General features: G+C 37.9%; 2 protein-coding genes across 2 annotated transcripts in view; both read right to left on the bottom strand.

Moving 5' to 3' along the window:
- chchd6b (coiled-coil-helix-coiled-coil-helix domain containing 6b) overlaps positions 1-4,333 on the bottom strand; it is a 76,177-nt gene extending 71,844 nt beyond the window's left edge. Inside the window, exons 1-4 of the mRNA XM_084730323.1 lie at positions 4,063-4,333; positions 2,564-2,660; positions 1,996-2,050; positions 89-245 (exon numbers count right to left, since the gene is read on the bottom strand). Of these exons, the coding sequence (XP_084586449.1) occupies positions 89-245; positions 1,996-2,050; positions 2,564-2,660; positions 4,063-4,146 (393 nt within the window). The 5' untranslated portion in view covers positions 4,147-4,333. The remainder of the gene's footprint in view (positions 1-88; positions 246-1,995; positions 2,051-2,563; positions 2,661-4,062) is intronic.
- A 1,035-nt stretch (positions 4,334-5,368) lies between these two features.
- tpra1 (transmembrane protein, adipocyte asscociated 1) lies at positions 5,369-13,586 on the bottom strand. The gene is made up of 11 exons (XM_084730334.1): positions 13,402-13,586; positions 11,724-11,904; positions 11,435-11,567; positions 10,746-10,832; positions 9,435-9,507; positions 9,170-9,249; positions 8,937-9,047; positions 8,286-8,346; positions 7,961-8,063; positions 7,547-7,627; positions 5,369-7,451 (listed from the first exon to the last, which is right to left on the bottom strand). The coding sequence occupies exons 2-11, from the start codon at positions 11,891-11,893 to the stop codon at positions 7,181-7,183; spliced, it is 1,170 nt and encodes a 389-aa protein (XP_084586460.1). The 5' UTR covers positions 11,894-11,904; positions 13,402-13,586; the 3' UTR covers positions 5,369-7,180.
- Between the last annotated feature and the right edge of the window lie 655 nt (positions 13,587-14,241).

Genomic DNA, 14,241 nt, shown 5'->3' on the forward strand with positions numbered 1-14,241 from the left:
TCAAAACGATAAAGTACAACTCATCAAGCCCACTATAATGGAAAGCAAAGCTACGACTCCTGGTACAGACCCAGTAAGAACCACTCACCAATAGCTTGGCCTTTTCATGCTCTTCATGGGCCTTTCCTTTCTCAATGATGAGGGCAGGGGTCAGCTCATCCAAGCCTGTGGCTGCTGCTGACTCTCTCTCCCTCTGGGCCAGTCGGGCCAACTGCTCCTGCACCAGGGCCTGTTGTCGCTCGAAGCTAAAGTACGAAAAGATAAGAATGGTTTTAACCTTTACCCTTTATTTATGAAGTGAAAGTCTGCTGAATAATTAAAGTCTTGTTGTATGAATGGTGATTATAGCAAGAAATCTCATTCATGAATTGTTGTGTGGAATCTAATTAAAGTATTACAGATGAGGACAAATTTATTAGCTCCCCTGTGATTTTTTTTAAGTATTTCCCAAGAGCTGTTAAACAGAGCAATGCATTTTTAACACAGCTTTTCCAAACATCCTAGTTTTATTTTGGATACTTACATTGTTTGACTTTGCACACAGGAACAATAATTAATTAATAAATAATTTTATATCCTTCTCCTGCTTGGTGTTCATCAACAATTCTTTTTTGTCAAGTCTTAACTAATTTCTTTTGTTTTTGGCATGATGCTTTCTCAAGTTACAGCTCAAACTGTTACTGAAGTTTTTATACTGTGTGTAAATTGGAAGATAACCCTCAGTTTTGTACAAGCTTTGAGCATTACAAAGTTAATGCACATCATTCCACTACAGTAGTTTGTGCTATGGCTCAATAAAAAGGTCAATTCTTAAGGGGGCTAATAATATTGACCCTCAGAATTTTTGTTTTTTCTGAAATAATTCTGTTAGTGTGTGCATACAAAAGTAATTTATGCTTTCTAAAGAAAACTAGTATGTTTAGAAATGCTATGTTGAAAATTCTTTTGTTTAAAAGTTTGTTTAAAAATTTTGAAAAAAAACTTTAAATTTCATTGGGGAGCTAATTATTTTGTCCACAACTGTACACACAAATCAAAGCAGGTTAGTTTATCATGAAAAAAACAAGTGTAGTATGAAGTCACTTAAGGGTAGAGTCAGTCAGATTTGTCTGAGCTGTTCGTAAACACATCAGAATGTCAAATACCAATGTTTTGGTTTGGTGAAATGTCCCAACACAGCAAAACAATGAGAAAAAAAATAAGGAAATGCAGGCAAAGGGCAGGATCTCTGCAGATACAGCCACCAGACTCTTGTAGTGGGTTATAAGTGATGAGTGAAAGAGATTATATTTCCATGAGTCATTGTTTAAAAAGAAAAATGTTGCAGATTATACCTTTAACTTTCCGCTAACGACATGAACTTACATCACTAAATTATTTCTTAAAAATTCCTTACAGCCTAACCAGGGACAATGACTGTAAATTATCTACAGGTAGACGTCTGTCTGCACACACTGCATCGGTTCAATTATTATTTAATGTACCTCTGCCTAAATGTATCGTCCCTGTCAAATAAATAAACGAATAAATACAACAAAGAACTCATTACAAAATCTAATAATATTCTGTACATTATGCCTAACGGATTTGCAGGAAGGAGCATTACAGTGAGGGTGATTAGGACTTGTTGGACTTGCCAACATGTAAATCTATAGAGGCTCAGGATAGTATATGAGCATACCAGCAGCATAGCAACATGCCTGTTATGTAGAGTAAATCAGCACAGGCAGTGTTGACAGGTCACTCATCATGTGTTCTCCATAAACACTGCACATTAGCAACAACTGTCTGCCATTTCATACATCTGTCACCTCCACTGGCTATAAGCTGCCTGTGTCACCACAGAAGCTTCATCTTAAATATATGAAAATATACATTAGGATCAAATATACTGTTATATCTACCATTCACAAAGCAAAGTTCTAGCAGGTTCCTCAGCAGATATGCCCGAATAACAACAAAAAGTAGAGCGACCTTGACAATATGAGCACCTACTTTTTGCGAATTTCTTCTTGTATTTCTGTAGTTGATGGTCCTGTTGGTTTTGAACCTGAAAAAACAGGATAATATCCATGCTATTACCAATTAAAATATTGATTAGTTTGCAGAACAGAGTGGCAAGAGCAACATGTAGTTAACGGTACATTAAAGGTTAAAGTCTGGCCAATCGTGTTTCCTGTGGATTTGTCTTACAAAATCATCTACTCCAAGTTGACTAAAATAGACAACCCTTTTAAACTATTGTCATTGTTGAGCCAATTATCATGTAAAAGCTAAATGTTAGGTGCTTAAAATACATTAATATTCATAAACAAACAGGACTCTCTGAGAGCATGTGTAAATATTCTAATAAATGTGAGCTAATAAATATCATAGTTTATGTTTACCATATTCTCTCCTCCCTCTAATGAACATTCTGAAAAAGTCACACAGCAGCAGAATTGACCTTTATCCTGATACTGTTCTTTTCAGTTACTGTACAGTATGAAGAAATGTTTGTTGACACAGTGGGCCTCCCAATGGGAGCTCTCTGGGAAAGGAAATATCTTTGGCTGGGACTTACTTGGTTGTGGTTTGTGACTGTCTGGTGGAGATGGTGGTGGCTCAGTGCTATCGGACCCGTGAGATTCCCTCATCCGCCGGAGAACATCCTCTGAAAGCTGGATGGGAATGTGAGAATTATCAAATGTTCACATAAACACACACACATACAAGCCCCTTGTTGTGCATACAGGACAGCAGTGTGTCTTTAAAAAAAAGCAGATTACAAGGCTCACTTGTTGAAGAAACCATCATCCAGCCTGCTGAAGTGCCCTTGAGCCAATCACTTACTTGACTCCCAGCCTGACCTCTCTGACCTACAGTACCTGACTAGTAAGGCAAACTGTAGCTATCTGCCTACATGAACCAATACATCAGCACTTCATTAACTTGCACAATAATTTGCATGTTCACGGGTGGGCAGTGTTTGAAGAAGTATTTGGATCACTTGAGTAAAACAACTAAAACCACACTGTGAAAATATCCCATTAAAGTAACAGTTCTGTAGTCAAAACCTTAATTAAGTAAAAGTATGTAAGTACTATCAACAAAATGTATTTAATGTATGAAAAGTGAACACATTCATTGTGCAGTACAATCCCTGTCAGTATTTTACTACCACACATGATTTTTTTAAATAAATGTTACTGCTGCGTTAATGTGTATGTTGTGTTTTAAGTTACTGCTATAGTTGTTTAAAGCTGTGCTAATCTTAAGTATTGTATAAACTGTTATGTAGTTTTATCCACAGTAATGCATTATATTCTATAAGATCATCATGATTTTATAACACATCTCCAAAAAGTGAACTTTTCATGAGCTCAGAAAAAAAAAATGTTTTCAGCTTTGTGATAATGTTTATCAGACAAAAGCACCCATTTTGAAAAAGAAATGATATGAAAATGTGTAATGGTAAAAACCAGTAACTAACTAGTAACCAGTAAAGCTCTCAGACAAATGTTGTGAACTTCAAAAGTACAATATTTTCTTCTTTGATATACTGGAATAAAAGTATAAAGTCACATAAAATGGAAAAACTCAAGTCAAGTAAAAGTAATTTAAATGTGTACTTCAGTACAAAGATATAATAAGAATAATATATAGTAAGAATTAGAATTAAATAAACTCCCTTGGGAAATTGGTGACATAGCAAATCTAGCCAACGTAAACATTTAATGGTAACTGCTGCGTTAACGTGACGCTGTGGAAAATTGACGTTAATGTTGCACTGCGTAAACGTCGATGCTTCACCTAGTTCACATTTTACGACGAGCTACACGTCGTAACTCACAAAGCTGTTACATGGATAGTTTGCCTGTTAACCCTACAGAGAAAGTAACGGTAACTGGAGAGAGTTGGGGGTATGACCGGGTCAACTGAGGACACGGGACCTGGCAGCCCCTCAGTGCACCACCGCATGAACCCACTAACCAACCGTTATTAGCTTACTGGCATTAGCTAACTAAGTCGTCACGTCCACTCTCACTGTAACAACAATACGTTACGTTACATTACACCTACCTTCACTCCTTCAATTACTGTGACCTTCTCGTCTTCGTCCAGTCCGAATGACACTTTCCTGGTCGTGCTGCCGTTACCTCCCATGTTGACCAGCTGTGTTGTTCACACCTGATTTAAAAATAATAATAAAATCCCTGTCTTGTGTTGGGACAGGGAGACATAAATGAGACAGCGGCTAAAGTCGCCGCCAAAGCGACCGACCGGTGGTTAAAACACTTCAATAAAGGTCACTGTGGCGCTGCAGTATCCTCAAAGCTCATTCGTTGGATGAAATAATTCAGACCCAATGATTCGTTGTCGTGTATGTGAAATCCACTGTGGATGGATGGGAATTGTAGTTTCTCTGTAGTCTGTCTAACGTGGAGTCCCGAAACACGTTGAGCTTTAAGACAAACAGAATATAAAGAAAGAAGCAGAAGAAAAGAGAAACAGGTCTGGCGTTAACACAGGTGTAGATACAAGGCGAATTAAAAAAGCCTTTTCCCAGAGTGTAGTTACCACAAGAAACCACGTGATGGAGCCCTACCGTGAACTTGAACCAGGATTCCTATGCCTTGAATTCAAGCACATTTCAATACTTTCCAAGGTGTAAGTTCAAGGTTTTCCAGCACCTGACAATGGTGGTAAAATTAATGTACTCAAAAGGATTACCTGACATCTCTTGAGTCTTTTGGTCTACATATAAAAATAATAACATCCAGACAAAATTCAAAAATAGTAACAATATAAACAAGAGGAAATACAATTAAATATATACATTGCCATTTTTGATATTTCCTCCTGTTTATATTACTATTTTTTATATTTCCTCTAATGTAGTTATTCTTTTTATATTTCCATTTGTTAATCCATTTGCTCTCTTTGTATTTCCTATTTTTATTGTTTGTTTTCTTATTTATTGCTTGTCACTGCTACTGTAACACTGCATATCTAACTTCTTTATCCCATGAAATCAGATTTTTCTGTGCTATAAACAACCAAAATGTTGTTTCATAACAGCATCCAAAACAAGGGTGACAAATTAAAGGAAAACAATAAAGTTTGTTTCAAAACGTGTCACTTGTCTGTAAGTAGACTTTGCATCTGCTAAAACCTGGCTGAGCTAATATTAGACTTTATCTAAAAAGTGTACTATTAAGTCAGGTGGTGACTAATTCTTAAAGTAATGCAATACAAATTTCAAGCAGTTTAAAGCACTTATTCCAAAATCTAAGCAGATTTCAAGCCTTGGAAACAGTACATTAAAATTCAAGTGTTTTCAAGGAACACCCATATGAACCTTGCTGCCATACCGCAAACAAACAAATGAAAGAGTCCATGGTTTATTCTGTAGGTCATGGAATGTTCAATACATTGCATTTATATGGGCTGAATATTATACAATCAATGCACTTAAATAAAAAGGCAATTTACAGATCATTTCCAAAATGATTTCAACATCAAACAGCTTGTGTATCAAGAGAGCAGACCTCAATTCCTTATCGATGTACCTTGTGAACTTGTCATAAAACAGGAAACTGATTTCCCAATCACTATTCTAACTCCAAGTAATACAACAGTTACCAACAGCACTCAAACTTGAGTATAAAATCTTTAGAGTCAGGCAAATACTGTCATTTCTTGAAAATACACAACTTCTTTAGCGTATTGTTGCTTTAAAATGCTGAAAAAAATAAATGGAACTCTATTTTCTGCACACAGGTCACCACTATCTATGAATACTGCTAACTTAAACACAGTAATTCATTCATACCAGGCCTACTGCATTTTCAGGGAAAAACTCACATACATCATATATCCTTGGCAGGCAAGTAAAAGTAATGTGAGGTGGTTTAAAAAGACTCAAGTATCATACTGTAGTAATACAGGTGGTATGACAAGAACTGATTTCATTTGTTGAACCAAGAATCAAACAATTCTAGCCCAAAATTGATCAGAATTACAAAATTTCAATCCCATCATTTGATACCATAAAATTGAGCAGCGTTATTTAGGGTCTAAGTTTGTTACCTGTAATAAAATCTGTGGAATCTCTGAACATAGGAAAAAAAACTTAGCAGCAAAAATAAAAACTTACCCTGTTGCAGCGAGCAAAGCTGAACTAGATATGCAGATATGAAACGAGGGCATGTCTGATTTGGAATACACAAAAGAGGTTTCTACACATTTGTTGTCCCAATCAGGCACGTAGTAACACATGCTTAATGACTACGAAGCCAACAAATGTGCTTTCAATAGCGGAAATGATTAATCTGGTGTAAGAAAATAAAGCAAAATCACAAAATAAATACAAGAGGAGAGAAACAAGCTTATGGTGGAGACACAATTTGGAGATTTGCTCTTGTGTCTCAGCAGAGAGATGGTTTGTTATCTTTAACATGAGTTACTGATTCCTTATCATATTGCAGTGACACACACCAAGCTAACACCTTTCACTGGTTCACAGGAGGGACAGCACCTATTTCAGAAGACAAAGTACACCTAACAAAATGAATCAGCACTAGTCCTTGCTCTGTGTGGAGAGGCACGGTGATTCAGTAAAAAAAATGATTAGCAGTTTGAGACACATATCTAATACAAGGCAGCAGATAACAAAGTCAGTTGAGATGCTGTTACTCAAAGCTTTTAGTGGGAATGTACAGATCTGGTCATCAAAAGAATGTTATAGAGCTTGGAAACTTAAATCGGGGTTAAAACGTCATTGTTGAGGTTTGAGTAGTTTATGCATGATGCTGGAATGACAGAAAATGTGCAGAGAGAGGGAGTCAGTAAACTCCCACACTGAAGAGCCTGAACTGATTCAAAGTCTGTCGGGGCCACGATGAGGGACAGCAGTCATCGTGTGGAGCTACAGCAGCAGTGCACTCTGGCAACAGTGTTACAAAAGCAGTTGCTAAATTCACAGTCCTCCAGATAATTGGCTAGCAAAGGTCTCTCCTGAAGCATCCACTTTTTAATTTATCCTGGCGTCAAAGCAAGACCAAGGTTAGCCTTTCTTGGTGTCCAACTTCTTTGTTCTGCATTTGTTTTGGTCAACTCCTCCAACCACCACCCTACCTAACACACTAAGCACACACAACATCTAAGTCCAGCTGTATAGCCATCTCTCCTCTTCCGGTCACACATTGATGGGTCTCCAGCGGTCTGCTTCAATGCTGTTAATGCTGCTGGACCCATAGGGTCCGGAGGCAACATCATCCAAGTGTGCCCCAACCATACGAGAGCTGCCGGGACCAGAGCCATCGATCTGGGTGGAGGAGTAGTACAGGCCCTGGTCGGTCAGCTCTTTACGGCCAATGGTCGTAGCGACGGTCGGGGGGAGGTGAACATCACTTTCATCTGGCTCATCCACCTGTGACTTGTAGGAGAACAGAATCTTTGGCTCTGAACTGTGGAAAAGAGGAAAGCAGTGAAATAAGGTTAAACTGTCTTAAAGCGTAGATTTTAAGTATTCTGTATATTTTATAAGATTCTTTGTACAAACCCAAAGAAGCCCTTGAGGAATGTGACATAAATTAGCGGCGCAAAGGCAGAGAAGTACAGGAATGTGGTGACATCCACACAGCTGTTTCAAAAAAGCAAAATGAAGACAGGTTTCACTCTGTGTAAACAGTTCCATTAAAGGTTACAGGACATAAGGATATGATCAAGCATCTGTTATGTTCTCATCCTCTCAAATTCTGCAGAACCTCACAAGACCCACCAAAACAATGAGTCATTCCCCTTGTAGCCGTCCAGCTAACAAATCCAAGGCTATATCCTAAAAGGCTTGTGCTGCAGAAACCCAGTGCTTTATAGTTGCTTCAATAACACTAAAGCCAAAAATCTTCACAACTTATCTTTATTCTGAAATTAGGTAAATTTTATTCAGACAAATAATCAAAAGGATTATACTGACCAGAGTCCCTCTATGATTCCAGCACACAGCAGAGCACTGCCCAGGCCTTGGACCAGGTTCAGTAAAGACAGGATGGCAGCATACACATAGAAACTCCGCTTAGCTGGATAAAGGAAGCAAAACTAAGATTAATGGACAATGGAGGACAAGTGCTTTCAATTATATGGCATCATGAAGTGGTAAAGAGCACATTACTAAAACGACAGGGCAGGCACATCCTCACGGATATCAATTTTCCATTAATGATAATTACACGGTATATCATGCTAATCTTTTAGTTTGTCAAGTGTAATTTCTAATTTCTGCAATGAAATCTGTAACTCACATGGAAGAGATATCCTCTCCCTCACTGGAGTTTTAGGCAAGATCACAATCAAAGAGTACACCTGTCAAAAAAAAAAAAATCATTAGACACCAGGTTTATATGGAAGTCCATTTCCATCCAAGTGATGCACAGTCAGATTCAGTCTCTTAACCCCTCCAAGTATTAGGAGAAGCTGCTGTACAGCATCCAGGAAACCACTATGGCTCTAAGCCAGCACCTTGCTCAGGGGTGAATTAGGTTAGGGTTCAATTAGGGTGAATGTTTTTGATGGTGGGGAAAACTGGAAAACCTGGAGGAATTGGTTTTCAAAACCACAACCTTCTTGCTGTGAAGCAGAAGTGCTAAGAACTGTGCCACCAAGAAACTTTCATACAGTAATGACTTAGTATTAAAGTAAAAGATAATAATATTAACATACAAATTAATTATTTAGAGAAAGTGTCTCAATATTTTGACAGACGAAGTCATTATTCTGAGGAAGATTGTTTAGGGATACTGAGTCATTATTCTGAGACACTAAGTCAGTAAGTAATGACTTACAGTATGTTTTCTTAATCACTGGGTGGAGTGGAGCTTTCACTGGTATCTGTCAAGTATGAATTCAATTTTATTTCTCATGCTGCCACTGCTGCATAGTTACAGGTTACTGACCAGGAAGAAGAAACAGGAGCTGGCCAACCAGAAGTGCCGCCCTCCGTGACCGTAGATGTTGAAGTCCTCAGCAGACAGGTGACTGTCTGGATACAGGATCTCTAGTGTCCCCTGGAACAATGTCTCATTTATTTTAATTGCATATAGATTTTTTTTTTTTACAAGAAATGTCCTGCTGTGTGATCTTCTGTAAAGTTTTTAACATCATTTGACCTGACATCATCCATCATTACCTGTGTGATGGAGTAGCCCAGAGCCAGCACAGCAGTGATAGCCAGCACGCGCTTTATACTGGACTTGCTCTCCAGGTGGCCTGATGAATGAATAAAGAAAGAGGCTTAACAGAAGCCACTGCTGTACAGACTTTCATAATTAGATTTTGGGCTGAAAATTATAAATTATATTATATTATTTGAAAAAGATGTCATGTCATGTGAAAAGAGACGGAACTGGTTCACATTTACAGTAAATGAGAAGTGAAAGCAGTAGATCACTCACCAAAAGCCAGTCCCAGGATGATAACGCTGAGCTCAATAGCCAGCAAGAAGAAGCGGGTGATTTCCCACAGCACCTGAAACGACAAACACCGTGAGTATCCACTGTGGTACAGTGTACCTGCTGTGCTGTAATACATATTTACCCACATCATATGCCAAACATTACAGGTCAGGTCACATTCCTTTTCATTCGTAGTATTTTTTTTCCTCCAGCAGTGCAGCCATGACACTGTGCTATGGGAACAGTGGGTTCATCACTGTGAAGTCCATAGGGATCTGTCTGGTATGTGAGGAATGTCAGCCATGCCTTTCCTCTTAGACATGAAAGCCTGACAAAGTCACATTGAAGCTCATATCAGCCCCTCGGGATATTTAATAAAAGAGACATCTGTGACGCAATATGGTCACTGCTACTTCAGTATAGGCAAAGTGTTTGCGATGCAAAGCCACAATCTGTCATGTGCTACTTGTAAATAAAAAACACTACTATTTTATCTGTTAAATTTCAAGAAACTGACTCCCAACAAACTGTTAGAAAGGTGAACACCACTTTAATCCAATATTGCCCAGTCTGTATGTTCCATCACACAAAAAAAGTGTTTTCTCCTCCAAAAGGACACAATTCGCTGTAGTTTACAGTGAATATGAACATCTTGTGACAAGCTCAGCTCAGAATGTTTCCAGTAAAAGAAAGTCACCTCACATGATTTAATGATCATCCACTTGGTCATTCCATCTTCACCACATTAGTGTTGTAACAGGCCACTATATTCTGCTTGAAGCTAACCTTTCTGTCTTTCTTTTCCCCCTTGTTTAACTCTTAGCAGTTGCATTTAAATTTTAACTGTATTGTCAATGTGTGACAGTGGGGTTTGTATGGTTTTTGAAAACCAAAAATAAAACATTACAAAGAGGAAAGTGAGAAAGTCCCTACAAATATTAAAAATACAAAAAGCTCCAAAAATATTCTGTGTTATGCTACAGAAGTATTTTTTTATTATCTGTTTTTAACCAGATTTCTGAGTCACTAAATCTGGCTATAAATATTATTCAGAGGAAAAACAGTCATTTGGTTTGTTTCCTGATTTAAGACTTATATCTCTATAAATAACCATGCAGTGTGTGGGAGTTTGGCCTGTTTAAAAACATCACAAAAAACATTAATAACTTCTTGTTGTGTAGGCTCCAATACTATGTTTTGAATATTGCTGTAGTAGGGCTCTCTATTCACCACATCTGAATTACAGAATGAGCTTTTAACCCAACACCTGTGTGTGTTCCAGAAATGTTTATGCTTCATGTGCTTCCTTACTTTGTCAATGATGGTGGCGGCACTGGATGCACTGACAGTCATGGACACGACGGCCCGGGTGATCCCAACTGCCGCTACAACAAACACCTTAGAAGTACAACACAAAAAATGTCATGTAGTGTAAAATAGTCTGTATTTTGAATTAAAAACAAACATGTCCTGGAATAGAATTAGGGGAAATGTATTAATGCTGGTTTACACCGGTGAAGAACAATGTCCAGAGTTCCTTTAGAGCTTTGCCAGGCATTGCAGAGATATCCTCTTCTAAAAAGTCTTTGCTGTTATGTTACCATCACTGGGATGGTAACCTAAATCAACAGATGTGATAAATTTTATAAACAAAGATTAAGAACCTTCTGCTGAGATGGAACAGATTATAAGGCAGAACAGTAAACAAGAAAGTAAGTTTAAGTAAGTTAAGTACATTTTTTGAAAAGGTCGTTTGTGTTTGTTGTTAGACCAAACAGAAAGTGAAATGTAGCAACGCGTCCATTGTCCCTTTAGACTTTTTTGGGGATCAATCAAACAGAGAAATCACTTGAGCCTAAAAGTTCTGCCAGTTCAGAGACTCATTAGAATGAAAACAAAATTAAACTTAAATTATGGACTTAATACTATGTAACACAATGTCAAGCTCAAGATATAAATGCTGTTTATTGGTGTTAATGTTTATGTAGTTTGTGTATTACCAGCAAATAAAAGGTGACAAAGATGGGGCTTGAGGTGAGTCGAATCTTAGCCCTGGCTGAGGGCAGCTTCCACATCAGGAAAATGAAGAAGGCCACATTAGGCACAAGCAGTAAAATGTCCCAGAATCGCACCCTACAACAGAGAAATGAATGTGAAAGGGATAACACTTTCTAAAATACATTGTTTTACATGGAGTAGGTGTCACAGATTCAAAAGCAAGTATGTTTTACTTTAAGTCTTTCATGGTTTTCAACTGGGCTATTTCTTCTACAGCATGTTATCAAATACCTGGAGTCTCTGATGTCATCGTAGAGAACCTGTAGACATTTGTGAGGCTTGGTGATGTTGGCTTCAGAGTCGGGCTGCCAGGTTGGAAATGTTGTGTTCTCCAATGGTGAAGGTGAAATACTGCCATTGTATTGAGCAAACCTAACCACAGCAGTCACTGTGGCTAGCATGTTGTCTGACCCTGAGAAAAATTTATTGAAATTGATTACTCACATCAGCTGAGGTAGACATTTTACTTCTCACTCCAACGGTTTCCTCTTTTTGAGGAAGATTCAAGTTCAACTCATATGTCATATGAGCAGAGTCCAGACAAATGCTGGTAAAATATGTTTGTGGCTTGTAGATTTTCCTCACTCACCAATAGGGCTGCATAAATATTACTGACATCACAATAGGGCCAGCGACAAAAGGGTGAAGAGTGTGACAAACCAGCATTTTAATGAAGTACTATAATGCTGCAGAGATGCCCTGGCCATCTTATCTTGTTCAGATGTAAGAAAACATGTTTGTTTGGTACAGTCTAGGGCTGCAATTAATGATTATTTTCATAGTCAATTAAGTGGTCAATTACTGTCTTGATTAATTAATTAATTAATTAATTAATAGTTGTTTGCCTATAAAATGTGACAAAATGGTGAAATTATTGAATATTGATCAGTGTTTTCTAAAGCCCAAGATGATGTCCTCAAATGTCTTGTTTGGACGACAACCCAAAGATATTCAGTTTACTGTCAGAGATGAGTAAAGAAACCAATAAATAAATAAACTGCTTTTAAGAAGCTGTTACCAGATCATTTTGCCTTTTTTCTTAAAAATGTACTCAAACCAATCAATCAATTATCAAAATAGTTGCTGATTAATTTCATAATCAATTATTCGATTAATCGTTGCAGCTCTAGTACAGACCCCAATATATGTGACATAATAATCATCATCATCTAAACTGTGATGCAAAAATGATCACCCCCACTCGTTATTAATCATGTCGCAATATCGGTCAAAATAATCAAAGAGGGGTTATAATTTACCGTTTAATTGTTGCAGGTCTAAACACTAGCCATTTGGTCGGTGGATTAAAAAAATGTTTATGAGCATCAGAAAAGAACTGAGAAATTCACATTTCTGCTTCTTCAACTAGTGCTACAGAGGTTTGACTTTAAAAGTGTAGGTTCAACTGTTGGGTTGTTGTGAAGCTACCAGGCAGGCACCTGTCACAGCTTCCTCTAATGTACCACAAACATTATGTAACAAGACTGACTGATCACTCATATTTAGTGTTAAATTTAAAGGTCGTGCGGTAAAAAAATAACCTTTCTTACTTACCTATACTCAACAGTACTGGTTAATGGGCATCTTAATAATCATAACATACGAGTGGTTTATCCACATACCTCCAGTTAAGAGTTAGCGTTGAGGGGATTTCAGACATTAGCTACCGCTGCTACTTACAGTTTGCTAGCTGCGATCGGAAGACTGTTTCTTTGCAAACTAAGTAAACATATTCTGCGAGCTCCCGACAGAAACTAATACTGGTATTACTAGTAATACTAACGGTATATGAAGCATGCCAATTAACATTATACCACTGCTTATAAACCGACTGGCTCACGTTAGCATCAAAACAAACGTGATACTACGCCGACCCAACGTAACGAGAGAGTACAAAATAATATCTTACCAATTCAGTAGACTCGGATTCAAGGATAGAGTTGCTGTCAATTGTTTTAGAAATAATTATGGCTTCAGCACACGTTTTACACGCTGTAATCGATCAATAAATCGACCGCTGATACGGGACATGGCTGTACTGGTCAGTTTCGTTAACAAATTTTCCCAAGGTGGTCAGCTGACACTCACCAAACAAGCGACGCTCATCTCGCGAGATGACGCGCGCTTGTGTGCGCTCATGCGTGTTTGCGAGCCTCTTAGGCATTCGTGTCTAAATGGGAACCCTAATCCTGCGAAACATCTCGCGAGAGTGAGGTGAACAAACGTGGATTTGAGCGCAACACGCATAAGTCTCGCGAGTGTTTCACAAATCAAGAGTTCCCATCGAGATATGAGCCTCTTAGCAGAGGCAGGCTGAGGTCATACCAGGTTCTTTTGATGGAGGCAAGTAAAATACACATACGACGTCCAAAGAGTAATAATATAAATATGATGATAAATCTAATATGAGGTTTGGGTTAATAAGAGTCCCGTAAGGAGTAGAAAGATATCATAAAACACAACATTTTTCAATGTTTATGCCTTTCCTCTGTTTAATATGTACATTTATGCATCACACTCTGCATCACCATAAAGTAAAAATAATGATAATGAAATTTATTGACACATCATTTTGAGCACTGAATTTGAGCAGGTATGTTTCAGGAACATGAGCACGAGCAGTTACATTATTACACAAAACATTCAAAGGCTGATAGGGATGCACTGTCAGAATTCCTGAACTCTCTGGAACAAGTTGCCTGAGGAAATCAGTCTGTCTTATATCACAACACAACAAAAGACTTATAAA

The sequence above is a fragment of the Lutjanus erythropterus genome, chromosome 2 (genome assembly GCF_056507025.1).
Source record: "Lutjanus erythropterus isolate fLutEry1 chromosome 2, fLutEry1.hap2, whole genome shotgun sequence".
Taxonomy (NCBI): Eukaryota; Metazoa; Chordata; class Actinopteri; order Lutjaniformes; family Lutjanidae; genus Lutjanus; species Lutjanus erythropterus.